Source organism: Herpailurus yagouaroundi, unplaced genomic scaffold (assembly GCF_014898765.1).
Source record: "Herpailurus yagouaroundi ecotype Mexico unplaced genomic scaffold, PumYag 67569, whole genome shotgun sequence".
Classification (NCBI taxonomy): Eukaryota; Metazoa; Chordata; class Mammalia; order Carnivora; family Felidae; genus Herpailurus; species Herpailurus yagouaroundi.
The window spans coordinates 917,630-939,507 of NW_024420375.1; the positions used below are offsets into that span (position 1 = coordinate 917,630).

General features: G+C 53.2%; 1 protein-coding gene across 1 annotated transcript; it reads left to right on the top strand.

Moving 5' to 3' along the window:
- Nucleotides 1–8,685: 8,685 nt before the first annotated feature.
- On the top strand, nucleotides 8,686–21,477 carry EFNB1 (ephrin B1). The gene is made up of 5 exons (XM_040467849.1): nucleotides 8,686–9,596; nucleotides 18,100–18,377; nucleotides 19,100–19,192; nucleotides 19,389–19,517; nucleotides 19,652–21,477. Exons 1-5 carry the CDS (start codon nucleotides 9,469–9,471, stop codon nucleotides 20,062–20,064), a joined length of 1,041 nt encoding a protein of 346 aa, XP_040323783.1. The 5' UTR covers nucleotides 8,686–9,468; the 3' UTR covers nucleotides 20,065–21,477.
- Nucleotides 21,478–21,878: the final 401 nt, after the last annotated feature.

Sequence of the window (21,878 nt, forward strand, 5' to 3'; positions counted from 1 at the left end):
TCTTTTTTTTAAGTTTATTTATTTATTTTGAGAGGTGGGGGGAGGGGCAGAAAGAAGGAAAGACAGAATCTTAAGCCGGCACCATCAGCACACATCCCAACGTGGGGCTCAAACTCATGAACTGTGAGATCATGACCTGAGTCAAGATCAAGAGTCGGATGCTCAACCAACTGCACCACCCAGGCACCCCAAATACTTAGTATTCTTAACAGAAAAATTATTCTTACAAGTTAATAAGAAGAAAACCACAAAGGCAAAGGAGAGGAATATGTAAAGCTGAGAAGAAATATAAATTGGCTAATAAATATTTGAAGAGGGCAAAAAGACAATTAATAAGGGCTAACACATCTATGGTGCATGCTGTATAAATATTTCACATATATCATCCATTTAACCCTCACAACAGCTCTATGATTTGGGCTCCCATTCCCTCATGGTGAACGCCATTAGGCCACCCAATACTGTGTGACACCATTGCCCCATCCATGGTGGTCTGTTGATTTGTGTGTGATGATGTGTGTCCCCACAATTCCCATTTTGGCACCACTGACCTGGGGTTTGATTTCATCCCTGGGACCATTTAGGGTGCCAGGATAGATTGCTAGGCTGCATGCCTTCAGTCAAGGCTCCTGGAGTCATTATTTCCGGAAGTATAAGTTTTGCTATGTGCTAGGTGGCAGTGTGTGAGTCCAACTTCCCTAATGAGCTCCTGGAGTGCAAACATCCTGTGTGGTGGGGTACATGCACACCCATAAGTCTTAGCAATCAGCTAAGGCTGGGAATGAGGTTGTTTGCTGCTGATGGAAGGTGGGTTGCCTGGTGAGGGCACATACGCTTCTAGAGGATGATCACAGTGCTTCTGCCCAGCAGTGGCCCTGGGAGGCCCTGCTAGCAGGGCTGAGATTTCTTACAGGAAGCACTTGTGTTTTGCACAAATGTGAGGGGGGAAAAATAGATTTCAGAGGCAAGGCCTGTGCTTTATTTCTTGGCTCTGGTCATTTCAGACTGGGCATTTTTAAAAGCAGGTGTTACCACTCAGCCACTTTGGCCATAGAAATCCCTTAATAAACTGTCCATGGAAAGTCCAGCATGAAACCTGCAAGTTCTGCCCCTTGTAGAATGTGCCTGGGAAACTAAGCATCCTACTTTCCAAGGCTGTCAACTCTAACCCACGGCCTTGTTAGAACCCTAGTAGTGAGGCAGGCAAGGGAAGGGTAGTTTGAACCACCTCTGACCCCCAAAATGGGCTTTTTTCCTTTCCAACTCAAACAGGTACTCTTTGCACCAAGGACTACTAAAAATAGAGTGACTGAAAGAGTCTCAGATGAAGAGTTTACTTGGGGAAAGAGAGAGGGCGAGAGTGGGTTTCCTCTAAGGTCACCAGGCTGGAGAAAGGCAAATGGCTCAGGTTCAGATCAATGGGTGCTCTACTCAATAGTGCTTGTTGGCCTGGCACTGTTAGCTAACTGGACTCAGCATGGAGAGAGGGGAAGTAAGTCACATGTCTCTCTCATCTCTTTAAACCTCAGATTCCAGCACCTGCCAGGCTCCCATAGAAGTCCCAGCAGTGCTTGTGAATTTAACAGACCCATGTTGTTCATGGGAGGGCCTGGGTATTTATTCTACTGACAGCAATCTCTGATGGACTCTTCCTCTGTGCTGCTAGATTCTTGACTTTGTCAAGCCCTCACTGTCTTTAGAAGTCTCCTAGGTGGCCCCAATCTCCTTGTGTGATGGGACCTGGGAGAGTTCCCATCTGGGCTTGGCAATCTGTTCTGTCAAATGAGCAAACTAGAGAAAAATTGGAAAGATGTAGAGCTAGTTCCTCCATGCTCTGTGGAGCATATCATCTTTGCTGTGGCCCATATCATGCCATGTTGTCAGGGACTAAATCATAGTCATCCCCATGTCCCTTCCAGGGATAAAGACAGTGTATGGCATGTAGGAGATGGGGATACCTATAGTTTGGAGCCAGAGAGACCCACATCAAGCCTTGGAGTCTGCCAGTCTTACTAGATGTAAGGCATTATTTAAGTCAATTGGCTTCTCATAACGCCAGTTTCCTGGTCTGTATATAAAATGACTTTTGAATGAGAAAATGAATACAAAGTGTGTGGAATGTATTAGGTACTCAGTAGATGGCAGCTGTCACCAATATCACCACATCACCACTACCACCACCACCATCATCAACATCATCACCATTAACACTGCACACCTCCTGTATGCCCATCCTTATGCTTGGCTTCACGTAGAAGATAAAGGAGAAGCAGTCAGTGATTTCTGCCCCAGGTTAGTATGTAGTGGGAGAGCTAGGAGGTATACAAATAATGGCAATTCAAGTGCCAATCATAGGAAGTACAGTCATGATATGGAGTTCAAAGGAAGAAACAGACTTGTTTTCTAGAACCTTCCAGGAAAGCTGCCCAGAGGAGCTGGGTGCTGATATAGGCCTGGAGAGATTGGATTTACAGTACTGAAAGGGAAGATGGGGAGGATAAGAAAGGATGTTCTTGGCTTAGCTCAGCCCAGGCCAGCACCCAAAGCTGGCAGTGTCCCCTACTTCCTGTTGGGCTGTAAGTGGCCAGGTTTAGTGCTAGGTCAGCATTTGGAATGCAAATACGGGGCTGGCCACTGGAGGTCGACAGAGATTGAGGAATAGGGAGGCTACCAGGGAGAGGGAAGTATTTCCTTAAGGACTCTATCCCTGTGATTCAACAGCCTCATTTCCCCAAATCTGAAATCCTATCTTCTCCCTCCTATGTCTTCAGAGCCCTAATCCCCTGTAGCACTCTTAGTTCAGAAGCCCTCAGCTTCCTGACTTCCCCACCTCTTCCTAGGACACCAGCCCAAGGAAGAAAATTCCTCTTGAGATTAGGTGCTGCTATAGGCTCTACTTTGTGTCCTAGAGAGGGTCTGTAAAAGAAAAACAAGCCAGGCCAAGGAAATTCATGTTCCCTTGAGAAGGTGGCTTCCTGTAAGGAAGATGCCGGGTGGTTCTGTAATTGAGGTCTTACCCCAACCCCAAGTTAGGCAGCCCTCTGGGGAGGTGGAGGCATGGTGGGGGCAGGATGGGGGAGGCTAGGTGCAGACTAACGGCTTAGAAGGAAACTGGGCCCTCACTGGGAGGTACACTGAGCCCAGGCACTGGGGCCCTCCTAACTGTAGATAGGAAGGAAGGTCTCTAAGCCAAGTTTGGGCTAAGTTGTGAGTGGGGAGGGGAGGTTTCAATGTCAGAAATACTGGCTGGGTTGGCTAAGGGGCAGCTTGAGGCTGGTGGGCCTGGGTGCCATATATCTGCCAGTCATTATCTGGGCAGCTGGGTCCAGCCCCTTATCTATCCTCAGGATGCCCTCGGGGGCTCATGGACTCTCCACCAGTAGGCCTGTGTTTATCAGTCAAGAAAGTCCAGGGCCTGATTCTTTAGCCTTCATGGTAGGGTGGGATATAGGAAGTTAGCTCACAGGCTGGTGAGAGGTTAGAGCTAGGAGGGCTGGAGAGATGAGGAAGCAGCTACCCTTCCCTGTGCTCCTTGGGTTGTTCAAATGTTTGCTCTGTTTGGGATGTTCCTCCAAGGGTACTTTATTCCCTGTGTTTAAGAGGCCTGGCATGTCCAATGTGTTCTCTAAGGATCCAGGAGCAGGACTGGGTAAAGATGCTATTTCTCCAGCCAGCATTATCCTCCCCCAGGCCTACGGGGCTTCTGAGATGGGAAGCTAGGCTAGGGTCAGTGACAAGGTGGAGACAGCTACTGCTTCTCCTCCTCCAAATTCCTCAGACCTTGACAGTGATGAATGGCCCAGCCTTGCTTTGCACACTCTATAGGTTACCAGGAGTGAGAGAACAACAGGAGGGCTGGGTTGGAGTGTTGTGGGATTTCTCTCTTAGACTGCCCCCTGCTGGGCTAGAGAGCTGAGAATAGGAGGGATGGCTAGAGGAAGCTGAGTCCAGATCAGTGACACAGGAGGGCAGGGATGTCCAAAGAGGAGGCTTCTAAGGAACCCAGGGTCCCAGCTGCAGTCAGAGCCTTGTGCTACCTACCCTGCCACACCTAGCCATGTTCTGTCTCTCAGATGCCTGTTGTAGGCTTTTTTCAGGGACAGGGGATAGGTCATTTGCCTGTATGGGGCCTGAGGGTCTGGGACAGATTTCTAGAAGTCCAGGGTAGGGTGAAGTGGAATAAGGAAGGGATAAAGAGAGTGAGAGGGAGGGGAGCAGGACCATCTCAAGAAGAGGGGCTCCTCCTATCCCTAGTATAGTGCTGATAGCTTAAGCAGGGACCAGGCTGACACCTAGAAGATCAAGGTGATCTCAGTGCAAACACCTATAAACCAGGCATGAAGTTGGGGCAGGACTTGGGAGGGGCTAGGGGTTGAGAGTCTGGTTGAACCTTGGGCCTTGGGGACCACCCACTCCTTCACCAGCCACTTAAAATTGTCATGGCTGCAGTGAAACTAGACTTGCAAGGTTTACCTACCTGGGGCTTGATCTGACCTAGTCCTGGGGTGTGGTGCATCCAGGGGAGGGGAGGAGGAAGAGTGGGAGGGCTCAGGCCCCACCCTGGGTTTGCCCTGAGACTAACCCAGAGATAGAGTGATTTGGGAAAAGCAAGGTATTTGTGGGAGAAGGAGGACAGCTGGGTCCAACACAGACCCCAGCAAATCTCAGCTAGGGCAGCCATGATGGCAGAGGGAAGAACAGGAGAGAAATGAATGGTGGGAATGAGCCAGCCAGGCAAGAGAGGGCCTTGCAAGCTGAGGTTGGCAGGGGTAGAGGATGTAGACAGTTGGAACCTGGAACCTCAGTTTTTCTCATCTCTAGAATAGGCCCATAAATATCTACTTCAGGGATGTATAATATAGCACCAAAGGTGAAAGTAACCAGCCACAGTGCCTGGCATACAGTGGGTGTTCAAGATACGGAGCTCTCTCTCTCTCCCTGTAGGGAATAGCTGTGTGTGTCTGTGAGGAGGGTATGTGCAGAAGCTATGGATCTTTGAGGGGACAGACAGGAGACCTAGGGCAAGCTGGGGATGACTGTAGATATAAGAGAGGGCTGCTAGGCTTACTGGGTTGTCCCAGCTCACATTGCCCTAGGCCTGTTCTCTAACCCTTTGGTGTGCAAGGCCCACCCCTTGGCACACACTCCTTTCCAGAGCCTTGGGATATCAGTGTAGATTCATGAGAGTCATCAGTTACAACACAAGTTGTGTAGCTAAATGGCCTAGGTTAGAATCCTGACTTTCCTACTTCTTGGCGGTGTGGCCTTAGGTGAGTTAGTTCACTTCTCATCTCAGAGTACAAGCAGGCAAGGAGAGGTCAAGGGCAAGGGCCACAGAAATTGAGGGTGTGTTTGTGTGTGTGTGTGTGTGTGTGTGTGTGTGTTCATGCATGTGTATGCAACAGTGACATGAGAAAATGTGGGGGCGAGAATTTAGGTTCCACAGGAGCAGGAATCAATCCTGTCACCTGGTACTGCATGAATTGATAGGTGAGAAACACCAAGTATTCTTGTATGAATATGTATGTACCTGTGTGTGAATATACAAGAGGGGCTACAAACTGTGCATGTGTACATGAAATGTGTGAACAGACAAAAGGGAGAACTTGTGTGACTAGGAATGAGGGTATCTCTGTGGAAGAATGAGTTTCCATATAGTGAACCATGGTGGGCCAGGCATGATGCTAAGCCCTTGATGTACACATTATCTTATTCACCCCTCACCACATTTCTGTGAAGGAGGGATGATCTCCAAATTATAAATGAGTTCACTGACTTGCCCAAGGAAACACAGCTGATAAGCAGTGAAATCTGGGGCTCTGATGTTTATACCTCGTGCCTCCGGTGGGTGTGGGAAGCTGGGCTCAGAAGGAACTGATGGAAACTTTCTGGGGACTGCATGATGTCTGAGGTTTCCTGAAGTTTTCAGAAGTTCTTCATCATCCCTGGATCTGGGAGGTCCCCACGTGCTGATTTTGGTGTGCTTGGAGCTCCTTGAAGACAGGGCTGGTGGGGCTCTTCTTTGGGTCACCAGGGTAGCTAGCACAACGTCAGTGCTCAGGAAGCACTGGTGGACTTGAATCCCAAGGGTGTGTGTGTGTGTGTGTGTGTGTGTGTGTGTGTGTGTGTGTGTGAATGTTTGGTGACACTGATCTGGGAGGTGTGGGGAGGGGTGCGACTGCCACTGGAGTAGGGAGGGCTTGGATAAGAGAGGGTCCACATGCTCCACACATTCCAACTTCTTCTCAGGCTCCCTTGGGGAGTAATTTTTCCTGACTTTAGGGGCCTGAATCATTACATCTGAGGCCCTGCTACGGTGGGGCAGGATGTGAGGGCTTGAAGTCACTGGCCCTGGCTGTGGCAGAGAGTAGGTCCAGCCCGGCTACTGAGGACCCTATAACTGGAGGGGACGGGTTGAGGCAGAAAGGTTGTGCTGTGACCAGGTGTGATCAGCATGTAGAGCAGGCCTAGACATAAAGAGTCTTCTCCTCTTTCCTCTGCTGCCCTCTCCAGCCATAATTAGGTGTTGGCACACTCAGAAGTTGCTTCTGTCTTCCCAGGTTTCCCAAGTCTGGGACCATAGCCTCATCTCCCCTATTCCCCTCCTGGTCTTGGGTTTGCCTCCCAAGGGGCATTGGGCATGTTAGCAGCAGAATCTGAGGCTGGTTCTGGGGTTGGTGGTGGCAATTTTAGGTGGTAACTTGGAGATGTGGCCAGGAACACAGATGAATTTTCCCAGGCCTAGCAACCTGGGAATGAAGAGTAGACTCCTGGCCATCCTGAAGGCTGCTGCCTTCCAAGTATGAACCAGCTTTTAACCAGGAATGTATTAAGTAAGCAAGTAGGCAAGGAGCAGCTGAAAATTTGTCAAGTCAATATAGGCTTTGGAGACAAATAAGCCTGGGGGAAATCCTGCTTCTGCCATCAATGAGCTCAGTGGAGCTACTTCTCTTCCCTGAGCCTTATCTTCCTTCTTATCTGAAATGGGGGGAGTGAAACTTATCTCATCAGACTATGAGAGAAAAGCCATCTAACATGATTCTTGGCACAGAGTAGGCACTCAGGAAGCAACACGCTTCTTTCCATACTCAGGTGCATGCACATTTCAAGGGATCCAAGTCTCTAAGCCAGACTATTGGTGTGCCCTTGTACCTTGTTCTCATTTCTCCTTGTTCACACCCCAATAAGGGGTCCAGCTGTCAGTTGAGAGACCTGACATAGTTCCTCCTCGACCCTGTCCACCCAGATCCCTCTCACCTTCCAGGCCCTGTCCCTAAAAGTAGAAGTGGCGTAGCTTCTCCCTTATTTCCCTCCAAATACAGTTTCACCCTACAGCCAAAGGGAGCATCATAGGATCCAGTGAGAAACCCCTACTTCAGTGATATGACACAAAACTGTGGAAATTGTAGAGAATTTGGGGAATGTTGCTCACCTAATTATCTCTATAAAGTATCAGCAAAGACAGTATATCCTTGGCAATCCCAAAGCCAACCCAAACCTAGATCTTCCTCCTAATGGCTTCCCTTCCTCCACATACTGGGCCGCAGTTCTTGCCAAGGCCACTAAGCCTGTCCCAAGTCTTGTGTTCAAATCATGTGCTAGGTTTGTGTGTGACAAGCTCCCAGGTTGGAGCTTCCAGTTTGTCCCAGGTCCCCACAGTGCTACAGAAGACCAGTAGGGGGAGACATTAGCACGTGGGTACGCCTGTTGGGGTCCGACCACGAGAGTGGGTCGGACTGGGAGGGTCTGAGCTATGGGATGGAGCCAAAGTTATAAGCAAGGAAGCGAGGAGGGGCGGGAAGAATGGGCGAGGGCTGGGAGACAAAGACCCAGATGGCGAGGCCGGGAGGGGCTGGAGTCTGGTGTTTTGGGGCCAGGACGCCCGCTTTTGCTTTTTCAAAAAGAGTCCACCCTGTGCCTTTGACTCTTTGCCTTCCAGGTGTCTTTCTTTATCGAGGTACTGTCTCACTCTCTCATCCCAGCTGGCCTATTCCGGGGCCTTGCCTGCGACTTCGGACAGGACACGACGCCAAATTTGGGTTCCTGGGTCCCACAAGGCTCTCCCCTAAAGCTGAGATTCCGAAGGCCCAGTCCCCAGGGGCAAAGAACTCACCTCCCACCCACCTCCATCCCGTACTTGTAATTGACCTCTCTCAGTCTCCATTACCTAACGCTATCCGTATGTTTAGGACTCCAGGTCCAAGTGCAAGCAGACACTGCATTGCTAGGGCAGGAGAAAAGACCACCAGAACTCTACGTGAGATGGGACCAAGAGCAAACAGGCTGTTTTTGCCACAGAGAGGGGCACAGAGCACGACTTCAGGGCTCCTGCGTAAAGAGAATGGAAGTACTTTCACGGGATACTTGTGACAGGGCCTGTGTGGCCCAGGTCAGTGGGCCAGAGTGTTGACTAGGCGCGCGGGAGGAGGGCAGGCCAACAGCCCTTGAGGAGCTCCAACTTCCCACGGGCTGCGCGCTCTGGGAACGGGACTATACCGGACCCACCCCTAACCGCAGGAGCCACACTCCGAGATTGGTGCCATCGCGAGCACGGCGTCCTTAAGAGCTCCCAGAAGCCCCGCCCCCTTCCTGTTCTGGGGGCGTGGTACGGGACGAGGACCCCCGAGACGGAGCTTACTATTGGCTAAGAGGAGTAGGGTTGGCCTTGCTTTCGCCTGAGCAGGGGAGTAGACAGCTCAGCGGCAGCCGAAGGGAGTCTATGCGCGCTGGACAGCAGTGGTAGTTGTGTGAAGCTCGCACTGGCCGCAGACCTTCGGGCGCAATCGCTGGGGAGCTAGGAGTCGGTGAAGGGGCTGCGGGGCTACCTGGCGGAGGCTTCAGAATAGAAAACTGATGGAACTGGCTCGCTCAACTGCGTCTTCCCGCTCTTCTAAGTACACTGAACGGGGGCCCCACTGAAGTAGAAGCTGTCGGGGGGCGCGAAGCCCAGAGTCCCAGTGTGGCCTGGAGGAACAGAGACCGTGCCAGGGCGACCCAGCCGGGAGCCCCCGGATTGAGCTCGTGTTGTGGGGAGACTCCCATTTCTTCCGAGGGGCGTCGATCCCGAGACGGTCGAGGCGTTGGGGCGGCCACCGAGTCTTCAGTGGGGAGACCCAGTCAGGGAGAGGGCGCGCAGTCTCGAACAGTCTCCAGGAGCCAAGCGGAATCGGGCCGGATCACCCGGGGGCGCAGAGCCCCCGTCGCCCCTCGTGCGTCGGAGAGACCAAGGGAACGAGCCATCGGAGGCCGCGGCCCATGCCCAGGTTGGGGACAGCTGCCCAGTGAGTCCTCCTGGCCCGCCGGGCAGAGAAGAGCGACACCGAAGCCGGCGGGAGGGGAGCACTTCAAGGCCGGCGACTGCGGAGGATGGGCGCCTGAGCGGTTCAGAGCGCAGCGCAGCACGGGAAGGCGAGGCCAGTTTGCTGAGGAGGCGCCAGGGGATCCCAAGTGCAGCCTGCACCCGGGAAGATGGCCCGGCCTGGGCAGCGTTGGCTCGGCAAGTGGCTTGTGGCGATGGTCGTGTTGGCACTGTGCCGGCTTGCCACGCCGTTGGCCAAGAACCTGGAGCCCGTGTCCTGGAGCTCCCTCAACCCCAAGTGAGTAACTTATTGGCTCTGATCCCTGGGGGTGGGAGGCACTCCTGCAGGGTGAGGCCACGCGCCCCCGAGTGCGTGTGGGGAGGTGTTCCGAGGAAGAGCTGTACCCCATTTTGTCTCTGTCGTTTTCGTGTGTGTTTTCCTGCGGGCGGGCGGAGCAGGGTGCGGCGGGGTGGGGTGGGGGCACTCGGCTGGGTTGTGACCCCTTGGCTTCCCCGCCTTCTCCTCCGCACGTCCCGGATCAAGTCGGGAGGGTCGCGCCAGGCGGAGCTGGGAGTCCCGGCGCTCGAGGGCGCACCCGAGAGCTGGGTGGGGGAGAGAACGCATTCCCCTGTGGGGCCCTTGGGAACGTGGCGGTTTTCGCCGAGAGCCGCTCGAGGGGCTAGCGTGACCTGGGTGGGGGCGAGGCCAGAACACAGGTTCCTCGTTTGTTTAGCTGTGAAAGGACCACAGCGCGGGACACCGCGCTTGGGGTGGGTGGCAGCGCCTGTATCCCCATTCGGGCTTCTCCCATTTTCATTTCTCTTTCTTCCCTGTTTGCCTCTCTAGCTTTTCGCTTTGCCGTCTCTTCTAGCCCCTCTTTTCTCCCTGCCGGGCCATGGAAGGGCGGGCGTCGCTCCCAGGCTCACAAAGGCGGCGGGTGGAGAGGGGCGGAGTGGGAGAGGTATCTGGGAGGGGGTGGTTTCGATCCAGCGCCTGTCGGGGGTCTAATGGAGCCGGTGGCAGAGCTTCGAGAGCCGGCCCAGGCAGAGAGTGTCGTCCGAGCTGGCGAGGGAGGTGGGTGGGGGTCGAAGGATTCCTGCTCAAGCGGGTCCCGTTGCCCCCCCCCCCACCCTATGTCCCTCAGATTGGGAAGCTATGCTTAGCTTTTCCCAAGGGGTTAGGGAGGTAGCTATGTAGAGAAGATCCTTTCTTTTCTTCCTCCTCCTTCCCCCTTCACAATTCCCCCTACCCCAAACAACACACACACCTTTTAGGGCGGTGGCTCAGTGGTTTCTGGGCTGTTAGTGAAGAGTCGCTGGGGCTGTGTGATGACCTCTGGACCTTTTACTCTTCTGGCATTCAGGACTGGGGTTGAAATCCAGGGTCAAGATTGCTCTTCCTGTTTTGTGGAGGTCCCGGCAATGTGCAGACACCCCTACTTAGTGGGAAAATGGGGGGCTTTGGCCTGCCCTCTATGCTCTCTGATGTTTGTATCCGGAATCCCTGTCCACTCTCATGGGCTCCCCGCTAACTTCCCCGGGCTCCTGCCTCCCTTGGCCTCTTAGGTTCCAGGGACAGTGCGTCTCTTAGTCCAGGAGTGGAAGAAATCAGCTTCTCTAGTTCTATTTTCCTTGGGTTAAGGTAGAGTCCTATTTACTTGTTTGTGGGATGGTTAAAACAAGGTCAGTGTGAGGGTTTGGGAAAGAGAACAAGGTACAAGGAAAGGGATTGACAAGAATTTCTCCCCCACCTAGAAGCCAACCTGGGTGCAGAGCTCTCCTAACAGCAGGGATTCAAGATAGTCTGGGGACCCCTGAGCTAAACAGGGGAAAGGTTCTGAAGAGCCCAGTTCCCTCATGTAAGGGTGGAGGCTGGAAATGCTCTCTCTTGAACCAGGATAGCTGAAATCCGCCTGGGGTAGCCCATTATAGGGGCTCATGGGAGTGACCTAATTGCTCTCTCGGGTCTCTAACCAGAGATAGCATGCAGCTCCACAGCTGGAAAGGAGCCCTCCTGCAGAGTTGGGGGGGGGGAGCTGGGAGAAACAAGATCTCTCTGAGCTTCTCCGTTTTTGTGTTCTGAGCCTTTAGTTCTCTGGACCAGTTTATAGGTTTTTGAGTTCTGCCCACGCCACCATCCACTTCAAGCTGAGGGCAGACATCCTTGAGGGGGTGGTAAGGTGGGGGGGTGGCTGAGGACTCAATAGGACCTTCACAAATTCTCTCCCATAATTGAACAGATCCTGAGAATGGTGGGGGACTGATCTTGGCGCCCCTGCACACACACACACACACACTCCCAGTTCCATCTATGCCCAAGGGTCTGTGTGTGTTGGCACATGGGGGATGGGCAGGAGGACAGGAGGGAGGCACTGCCCTCAGCTCCACTCAAGCTCTGGGGGCTGCCTCTGCCACCGCGCCCAACCCTCAGGCTGCCACAGCCTTTCAACTAAACAGTCTTTCTCTGTCTCTCCCTCTTTGCCTCCTGCCGGAGTTCTCCCTCTCAGGTCTGTGTCTGGTTTGCCCTCTCACACCCTCTGTGAGCTGTGCTCACCTCCCCTCTCCAGCTAGGTTCGCCTGCTCTCCCTCTTTCTCACACTCCCTCTCACTCTTAGTCACTCTCTGCCTCTTTTTCTCAAGTCCTTTTGTTTCTCGCACATGCCCGTGCTCTCCCTCACAGGCTCATTTTCTCTCTTCCCTCCCCTCTTCCTCCCTGCTTTTGGTCTCTTTACTCAGCCTTGTCAGGAGCTGGCACCCCCACCCCACCCCTCAAATCTCCCAGTGCCTATAAACCTTGCTTAATTGCTTCCTTCTTGGGAAAAAAATCAAAATAAAGAAGTGATGGGGCTGGGGGTATGTTTCCAGGTTCCAGGGTGCGTGCAGCCCCAGTCCTGACTGGAAGAGGGGAGCTGGAAGGGCCGGCTTAAGACTTCCAGCTTCTTTCCCAAATCGTGCTGGGGTCTTTGAATGGGTAGCATTAGCTTCTGCCTCTTCGGCCCCTCCTGTCAGATTACCCTGATGAACAGAGGTTGGGGAAGCAGGTTTAGTCCCACTAGAGGTTGGGAGAAACCAGAATGAATGCATGTGCTTGGGTGGGTTGGGGGCTGTGATGGAAGGTCCCAGAGCAGCCCCCTCCCCCAACTTCTTCCCCTGAGAGCTTGGGGCAGCCGGTAGGCCTCACACTTGAGTCCTCAGCCAAGTCCAGCTGCTGCAGTTCAGTCTCTCAGTCCCATTCTGACCCCTTCCTGCCCCCCACTCAGGTTCCCCCACCTCCAGGGAGTGGGAATGTGCCTGAGATCACATTACACCTTCCCTATAAGGGGGTGGGGGTGGGGGGTTCAGCTTGGTGTCCAGGACCCTTGACTCCATCCAACATGGGTGGGGGCAGCTGCAGACCCTAACCCAGGCTTTTCTGCCACAAGCCAAAGTGTTGGTCCCAGCCCCCTCACAGCTGTTCCAGCTCACAGTCCTGGGGAGGCCAGCTCAGGGGGCCCCTTTCCAGGGTGGCTGACCTCTCCTACTCTGTGGCTGATTGGCCACAGGTGGGGGCCTGAGAGTGATGGGAACCCAGCAGCTCCTAAAGTTTCCTGTTCCCCTTCCTCCCCACCCCCACCCCAGGCAGCCAGGCCAGGGCAAGAAGGGCCTGTGAGGCTGGGGTGCAGGCTAAATTGAGGGTTCCCTGTATCCCCTCAGGTTCTTTGTTGCCTCATCAGCTCAGGTGAATGGGGATGGCCAGGCCGTGGATAGTACTCTTTTCTGGGGTTTGGACTGTGGAGGAGGTGGGCCAGCCAGGAGGCAGCTTATTGCCATGAGAACACCAGGTTTGGGGGAGGGTACACTCCATGATTATCAGGGGAGCTGTGGTGGGATGCTTACCAGCCACATTCTGGGTTCCTTGCCTTGTGTACCATAACCCACTCCTCCTGGGTGTGTTTTCATAGTGGTCATTTGGGGTGGGGGTGCTAGCAGCCAGGAACATAAGCCGTAAATGGTACTGTGCTTGGCAATGCTAACTAACAGGCAGCACCTTGCTACTTACAAAGCATCCTCATATGTAAATATTATTGGTTGTTCCCAACCGCCCTGGGAAGTAGGAATTGTCCCCATTTCCAGATGAGAAGGCATATGCCTGGAACAGGGAAATGAATTGTCTGAACTCAGTCTGCTTATAGTGGGTAGAGCTTGCTGTATGCCATTCTTTCCATGCCATCCTGCTATACCTTGGAATCTAGGAGAGATAGGAATTCAAGGTGGGGTTTGGAAAGAGGTGCCATCTCCCTGCCCCTCTTACTTCACAGATGTGCATGCATCTGTCCTCATGACTCGGGCCCTGCCTGCATCAGATGAGCAGTGCTCTGGCTTCCTCATTTGATTTTGCTAGGTCTACCAGCAGCCTTGCTTGGGTGACCTGAACTAGAGGCAGCCAACTCACTGCCTGGCACTCTCCCTCCTGAGTGCTGAATCTCACCTTTGGTTCCTCTCTGGGCTGGGAATCTCACTTCCTCTCAGGGATCCCCTAGAAAGCAGACAGGGAAGGGCGTGTTAAGCCCCCAATGGGCCCTAGTGTTAGCCTGGTGGGGCAGAGGGGAGAGCGTAGTCCCGTGTAGGTGGGGAGGGTGACCCTCTGGGACTCTCCTGGCCTCCCTACCTCCGACAGTGCTGAGTGTGTGCCAGGACCCAGCTGCTGTTCCTGCCCACCCACGCCTGGGCGGGCACTGCTGGGACATGCCAGGCCTGCTCCTGCTGCCTTGGGGGCTGGGTGGAGCCGGGGGAATGAAAGAGGAGCCTTTAATTTGGGGGCTCCCCACCCTTGCTGGGATGAGAGCAGACTTGAGCTCTGGCTTGGGGTCTGTCCTCTGCTCGTCCTGCCACTCTGTGGGTGCAGGCATAGTGGTGCTGGGGTCACCAAATCAAAGCTGTGTCTAGAGTCTTCACCAGACTTGCACTAGCATGGCCAGGGACCACGCTCTTCCAATCTCTGACCACAGGTTCCTAGAGCCTGTGGGAAGGGTGAGAGAGAAGAAAATGTAGATGTGGTGGAACATGGGCACCTTTCTGGGCATGACACCCACATCTGCAAGCTAGCCCCACTGTAGACTGTATGTGTTTGGGTGGAGAGGGGCTCAGCTGGACAAAAGAAACAGGAGGACAGTTGGCCTCTGACCAGGCTACTGCCCCAGACTCTTCAGGCTTCTCGAATAGCAGGATTCTGATTAGCAGTCATGGTGGCCCTTCTCAGCTCAGTAGAAAGGCTGAGAGACAAATGGGCTAGGGTAGAAGGAAGAAGTAGGCTATAAGATAGGAGCTGGAATGGCCTCCTTCAAGTCCCTTTACTCCCTGGGGTGGCTCACTGGGGTCCTGGGGCTATCAGAAGCTAAAGAGGGAAGGCCTCAGGGGTTACCATGGCGACCTGCTTCAGGCTTCCTGCTGGGCCTTGTCAATCCCCTTATTTTCCAGAAAAGGGCTTTGTCTAGGGGTGGCCCCAGGCAAGAAAGCTTGGCTTGATAATGGGGGAGTAGTAGTTTTTGAAAAGTGGGGGATAAAGAGTTTAACTTGGGGACAATCTCTTCCTCCAACTCTCTTGCCCCTATTCCTAACCTGATATGTATGAGGAAAGATGGGCAGGGTCCTTCCTATACAGTATGGCTAGTGTTGTAAGCTGACTTCAGGTTTCACTCTCACTGGCTACATGCCCACCTTGGCAGGGTCCCCTTGCCACTTTCCTGGGCTTCTCAAAGGCCAAGAAGCAGTTTTCCTGGTGGTACAGAAGATGCTGAAAAGGCACCATTATGGGGGATCAGGGTCAGGGAAGGCAGGTCTCCTCAGGGTCTTCTCCCTTCTTCACTTTAGGAGAAGGTGAGTTTCCCCTCCGCAGCTGCCAGGCAAATTAACTAATGAATATTTATGAAGTCTTCTCTGAGGTTGAGGAGTCTGAGGGGTGTTAGGGGCAATAGTCCTCTTTTCTTCCCCTTCCCCCATCCACTATATAGACATCTGCTACCTCAGTGTGTCTGGATTCAAGGGATAACCCCAAGTAGCTGGAAGCCCTGTGTTTCGCTTCTGGAGCTCCAGAGCCTGAGTGGCCACAGATGTGCTCAGAACACATAAGACTCCCTGGTGAGGAGGCCAGGTCCAAGTGGTTAGGAAGGTGAGCTGGCCCGTACCCCCCATTTGCATGTCCTCTGTGTACCTGCTGTCACCTCCATGTAGGGTCTTGTTGAGGTGTAGCTGTACAAGGATTCAGCCAATGTTTCAGGTCTTCTTAGACCCCCTAGGGGTCAACATCCTGGGTGAGGTTAGCCTCCTCTGGTTGCCTTTGAGAACTTCTCTTCAATAGGAATGTTCATCTGATCACTCCCTCCCTCCCATGAGGAGCCTGGACTCTGTGGGTCTTAAAGGTTCTTCTGGTGCTAAGAAGTTAGAAGTTGTCTAATCCTGCTGTCTGGATGGAACCAGTGTGAGGATTGGAAAATGAAAAATGCCTTGGGAGTCATAGGGGGTCTGGTGAAACTTCTCAGCCTTTTGTGGTTAATGGGGTGAAGATGTTTCCTCTCAAATGTTTGTATGGGCCTTCATCCCATCCCCACCTCCTTTCTGGCCCTCTGGAGTGCAGTAAAGCTAGATACTAAGGGAAAGACCTTCTCATTGTGGTTTTTGCCGACCTGTACAGCAAAATGGCATGTCCCAGCTTGTTGAAGCCTCCTTTAACATCGAGGGAGGGCTGTCTTTCTTCATCTACTTGGTCTAGACTCACCTCCTGGGGTATCATTTCCCTCCCTTGAGTGAGGGCACTGTGCAACCACTAGGCACTCATACCTTGTGCTCCCCACTGTGGTATGGGCCTCCAGGAAGTGGAGCCATTCTTTTCCACTGTGAGCTTTGTTCTCTTGAAGCACTGCTTTCAACCCTTCATTGTCCTTACTAGAAAGTCTGTCTCCAGTGGGATGAACCCCACACTGTTTGTTGTGACCCTCAAGGCCTTTCACCCTGGTTCCAGCTGAGCTTATCGGCCTCCTCTTCTGCTTCTCTCTACCAGTTGTGGGGTCAATCACTGGCCTGGGGTTTGTGTCCCAGCCACTCTTGTCCACTCTTGCTCTGTGTTAACTTCTAATTCCTTACCCAGGACCCACTTTCATTCTGCTCCTTCTGAGGAACCATCTTAGACCATCCTGTCAGATGAACTGTTTCCTTCCTCTCCCTGCCTCCAGCTCTTGCCGTTTGAACCACCCTCCTTCCACATAACCTACAGATAGCCTTGTCCCGTCCATTGCCAAAGCATGGACCATTTTTACTTTTCTGACCTACAGCAGACAGTAAAATCCTTGAGGATGGAGCCATAATTCCTCTTCCTATTTCCCCTCACCCGCTGAAAAAACTGCAAGACTGGCCTCATAGGTACTTGCTGTTAATCTGGCCTCCTGCCTCTTGGCAAACTAGACTGTTTCTAAGCAGGAGTCAAACACATTGAGTGCCTACTGTGTGCTAGGCACTCTGCATGCACCATTGCATCCCCTCCACAATCTCAGGAGGGTAGGGCTCTTACCTCTGCCAGTTTATAACTGAGGAAATGGAAACTCAGGGAGATCAGGTAGCTCATCCAAGGTTGCAGAGCTCGGAAGGGGCATGTCTGTCTGATTTCAAAGTCTGTCTGCTTCTTCCTTGCTACATACTATTGCCTTGTTTCCAGCTCCAGCCTGCCCAGGCTCAGAAATGGCCAAGATAGCACCACCATTTTGCTGTGTGCTTAGGCAAGGACACTGATATGAATAGATGGCCCTGGGCAGCTGCTCTCTCCCTGCTATTCCCTGTGCCTGGCCTTCAGGATTAGAAGAGGAACCTGGCTCAGAAGGCATTTGTCCATCTCCCTCAGGATCTGGAACAGAGGCAGTGTGGAGATGGGTAGATTAGAACACAGATGTGTGAAGTTCCTGGGGTCCTATCTTACATAATCTGTTGTCCCTGCTTGGGCCCCTTCTCCCCTCCCTCTGTTCTTTTAGGACTGAGACTGGTCAAGTTTGGGGACTCACATTCTTGCATTACAGGAGTTGAATCAGTCCCCTATAAGACACTGGGCTGTAGGAGTGGGAGGTGGGGAGAGCTATGTGGAATTGCTCCTGGCCAGAGACTATGCCCATCACCCTTGGTTCCAGGTGATGCCTATTCATATCTCCTCCTCATGCCCAAGATTAGCAAGGATGGCAGAGAAGGTATGGGTCCCAGATAGGTTGAGCTCCCCCAGTTGTTTTCTGGGAGCTGCAGGGGTGGTGGCTAAGGCATGTATGGGCTTGTGTGTGGGCTTGTTTGTGTGTATGTGTGTGTGTGTGTGTGTGTGTGTGTGTGTGTGTGTGTACGCGTGCATGTGCACAACATGTTTGTGTGCACACACATGCATGTGTGGTAGGGAGATGGTAGCAGTGGCTCTGAAGGAATGTGTGTGATGGGGGCGGGAAGAGGACAGGGCTGCCACCTCCAGGCAGCCCAAGCCTCACACCATTGGCCACATCAGCCCCCTGTGGAAATGCCACATTAGGACAAAGGGCTCCCCCAGCTATGCAGTGCCCCACCCTACCAAGCAGTCAAAGCCTGGCAGCCTTGCCCATGGGCCACCCCTTCCACACCCTGATGGCAGTGTGATTCTCTCTCTGCACCCCCAGCCTAAGGATGGAGGGAGGACAGAATGCCTATTCTTGCCATCTCCACCCAGTAGGCTCAGCCTGGCCCCTCATTGTTTGTGCCCTTGATTCTGGAGATGGTCCGGGACCCCTGACCCTGAGGCTGACCATCTCTTCCCTTCTGGGCAGATTCCTGAGTGGGAAGGGCCTGGTGATCTACCCAAAGATTGGAGACAAGCTGGACATCATCTGCCCCCGAGCAGAAGCAGGGCGGCCCTATGAGTACTACAAGCTGTACCTGGTGCGGCCTGAGCAGGCAGCTGCTTGCAGCACTGTGCTTGACCCCAACGTGCTGGTCACCTGCAATAGGCCAGAGCAGGAAATCCGCTTCACCATTAAGTTCCAGGAGTTCAGCCCCAACTACATGGGCCTGGAGTTTAAGAAGCACCATGATTACTACATTACCTGTGAGTCTCTTCCCGTCATATGGTTCTCTCTTATCTACGAGCTTTCTAAGTAGTACAGTGAGATAGCACACAGGCCACCTTGATCTGGGTTCCCTCTGAAGACTGGCATGCCCTAACATTCACCAAGAGGATGGCTGCCAGCTCATCTTGGCTCTAGGAGTTGGCTGGGAGAGGACTCCACTTTGTGGTGCTCTCTCTTATTTCTTTGGCCTACCTAAGATACAATCTTGGGAGTGACAGCGTTGGAAGAACCCTTTGGGATCAGCTGGCTGTCCGGACTTTCTCTTCATGGGAAACTGGCCCCAAGAAGTGAAGGAGCTTCCTGCCCTGATATCACTCATGGAGTTAAGGGCAGGATTGGGACTCTAACCCAGTTCACCTGACTGGATTCCTTCTAGTCTGTATAGAAGCCTCCCTCATGATTCCAGTTCTGACTGTTTTGCCTCTGAGTGAGATCACACAATGAGAAGATACTGAGAAAGAAGGGCTAAGCCCTGGTGATGTTAAAGGAGCAGCACCCTTGGGGGAAGGCCTAGTTTCTGATGTGGCCTGAGCTGGGCCAGCTACTCTGTTCCCAGTGAGAGGGAGATAAGTAGAAAGGTTCACTGCTTGCCACTCCCCAATTCCCAGTTCTGTTCTCATGGGCTAAGACAGCACTAGGATTTCTAGGTAATGAGGGCAGACCTTCCTTTCCCCCTGACTTCTCTGGCCTCTTGCTACAGCTACATCCAATGGGAGTTTGGAGGGACTGGAAAACCGGGAGGGAGGTGTGTGCCGTACACGCACCATGAAGATCGTCATGAAGGTTGGGCAAGGTGAGTGCCCAGTCATAACAGATGTCTCTGTCTGGGTATGGATGTGTTTGGGAGTAGGGGAGGGGCAATGGGGTTAGAGTATCTGAGGTCTGATATACAGGCCATTGTTGGCCCATGCTAAATGAGCCCATGCTAGATGATTGAGGCATGTATGCTAGTGGGGTCCCCCATCAACCTGTGCTCTCCACGCTCCCAGACCCCAATGCTGTGACACCTGAGCAGCTGACCACCAGCCGGCCGAGCAAGGAGGCAGATAACACTATCAAGATGGCCACACAGGCCCCCAGTGGTCGGGGCTCCCTGGGTGACTCTGATGGCAAGCATGGTGAGTGTATAGGTGTCTCCCAAAGGGCAGAACCCATTGCTTAGCTACCTTTTCAGGCCCTGTCTCTGAAGCGAGGCAGAACAGGGCCCTGGGACCCTGGCTGACCATTTCTCCCCTCCCTTCTCCTTCCTCAGAGACTGTGAACCAGGAAGAGAAGAGTGGCCCAGGTGCGAGTGGAGGTGGCAGTGGAGACCCTGACAGCTTCTTCAACTCCAAGGTGGCATTGTTTGCGGCCGTTGGTGCTGGTTGCGTCATCTTCCTGCTCATCATCATCTTCCTGACAGTTCTGCTACTAAAGCTGCGCAAGCGGCATCGCAAGCACACCCAACAGCGGGCACCCGCCCTCTCACTCAGTACCCTGGCCAGTCCCAAGGGGGGCAGTGGCACAGCGGGCACCGAGCCCAGCGACATCATCATCCCCTTACGGACTACAGAGAACAACTACTGCCCCCACTATGAGAAGGTGAGTGGGGACTACGGGCACCCCGTCTACATCGTCCAGGAGATGCCACCCCAGAGCCCAGCGAACATCTACTACAAGGTCTGAGAGCCCAGTGCAGCCTCGGGCCCTGAGGGACAGTCAGCCAGGACTGCACCTCTCCTTTCTCTCCCCCACACTCCCTCCCCTTACCAGCTGTGCCCACCTTTGTATTTAGTTTTGTAGTTTCTTGGCTTTTATAATCCCCCTTTTGCCCTGCCCCCTGGGCTTCGGAGGGGGGTGCTTTTGCCCCCAGCCACCATGCTCTTGTGCCTTCCCCCTCTGGCCAGGCCTCTGGGCTCTGCAGGGGCACCCCTTCTTGGAGGGCAGGGTTGGACGCTGATGGACAGCAGGCAGGAAGATGCCCCCCTGGCCCTGCCCCCCACCCCCTTTCCCCCTTCCCAGGACTGTTTGTCCGCTATCATCACTGTTTTTAATGTTTTTGTGTTCATTTTTTAGCTGTCAACTCATTTGCATCTGTTTTTTAAAGAAAATGGAAAAATGGAAAATGCAGTCCCTCCTTAGGCTTTCTGAGCCAGGCCCAGCTCAGTTTAAGGGAACTGGGGCAAGATGTGGCCAGCCAGGAAGCATAGGATGGCATTTCTTTTAAAAACTCCTTGGTATTTTGGGGAGGGGTGGCAGGCCAGAGCTCTTCTTGCCCATGAGGGAAGATGAGAGTGCCAATGGGCAAAGTGTTTCACTCTGTCCTCCTGACCCTCCTTCTACAAAGCTGATCTTGGGAATGGGGTAGTGGCTGCCACCCTTCCACCAAAAAAAAAAAAATCACTTCCTTGTGGGATTCTTGGGCATCTCCTGCCTCCCTCACTCTCACGGTAATTAACGTCTTAATTGGCTGTTGCCTGGGGAACAGGAGAGCTGCTGCAGGCAGATGACCTCATGGGGGTGGAGGGAGGTGAGGTGCCCAGGTGGCTATTTGCCCTGCAGATCTGGGAGTTCCCCCTCCCCCTCCCCGCCCTGTTCTCTCCTCACCTTTGGCATCCTTTGGCCCGGTGGGGAAACAGAGGCCCAGGGCAGAGACCTAAGCGGGTATAAGGCCAGGTGGTCTGCTCCTTTTCTGGGCTCTAGCACAAGTGGGTGCCCCCCTCAACCCAGCTTCCACTGGCCCCTCCAATCTTGGGCTGGGGCCTGGCAAGAGGAAGAGGCTGCCCAGGGCTGGGCCAGCATGCCGTGCACTTTGACCCCGGCTCCTTGCCAGCACGGCTGCTAACAGACTGCCACTTGAGTGCGCCTTGCAGGTGCTCCCAGAGTGGCCATGGAAGGAGCTGGGCCTTACACCATCCACCTCCACACTGCCTCCTGGCCAGCTGCCCACCCCAGTGCCAGGTGGGAGAGGGAGCGGAACAGCCATCCCCTTCCAGGTGGAAGTTGGAAGGGTTTTTTGTTTTTGTTTCTGTTGCCATTTGTGTAAATACTAGTCTTTTTGGAAAAAATAATGTAAAGATGTTTTGTATAAACTCTGAATTATTTTCTTGTTGCTTTTTTCTTAGAAAAAATGAGAACTAAAAAAAAAAATTAACCACATGGAGAACTGGGTATAAAATTGTGTCATGATGTTGTGGAATGAAGTGTGAGTGAGTATGTGAGTGTGTGTGTGAGTGTGTGTGTGTTTGTCTGTGTGTGTGAGACAGAGAGACAGAGAGAGACAGAGAGATTCCCTGTGCCCAAACCACTGAAGATCTGGGCAGGTATAAGAAGAGGGTGGCTTTCCTAGTGGAACAAGATGTTTCAATTGTCCTGTGTCTTTCCTCTTCTGCCCGCAGGATCCTCTGCCCTCTTGTTCTGCTGGAGCCTGTGACAATTTCTCCCTGTCTATCCTGTCACCTCTGTGGCATAGGCCATGAGCATCTGCCCAGTCTGTCGTT

Excerpts from the sequence above, each read along its gene's own strand:
- EFNB1 (XM_040467849.1), top strand. The coding sequence starts at position 9,469 with ATGGCCCGGCCTGGGCAGCGTTGGCTCGGCAAGTGGCTTGTGGCGATG. Across the intron at positions 18,378-19,099 it reads CCATGATTACTACATTACCT|CTACATCCAATGGGAGTTTG; the intron begins GTGAGTCTCTTC and ends CTCTTGCTACAG. Across the intron at positions 19,518-19,651 it reads TGACTCTGATGGCAAGCATG|AGACTGTGAACCAGGAAGAG; the intron begins GTGAGTGTATAG and ends CTCCTTCCTCAG.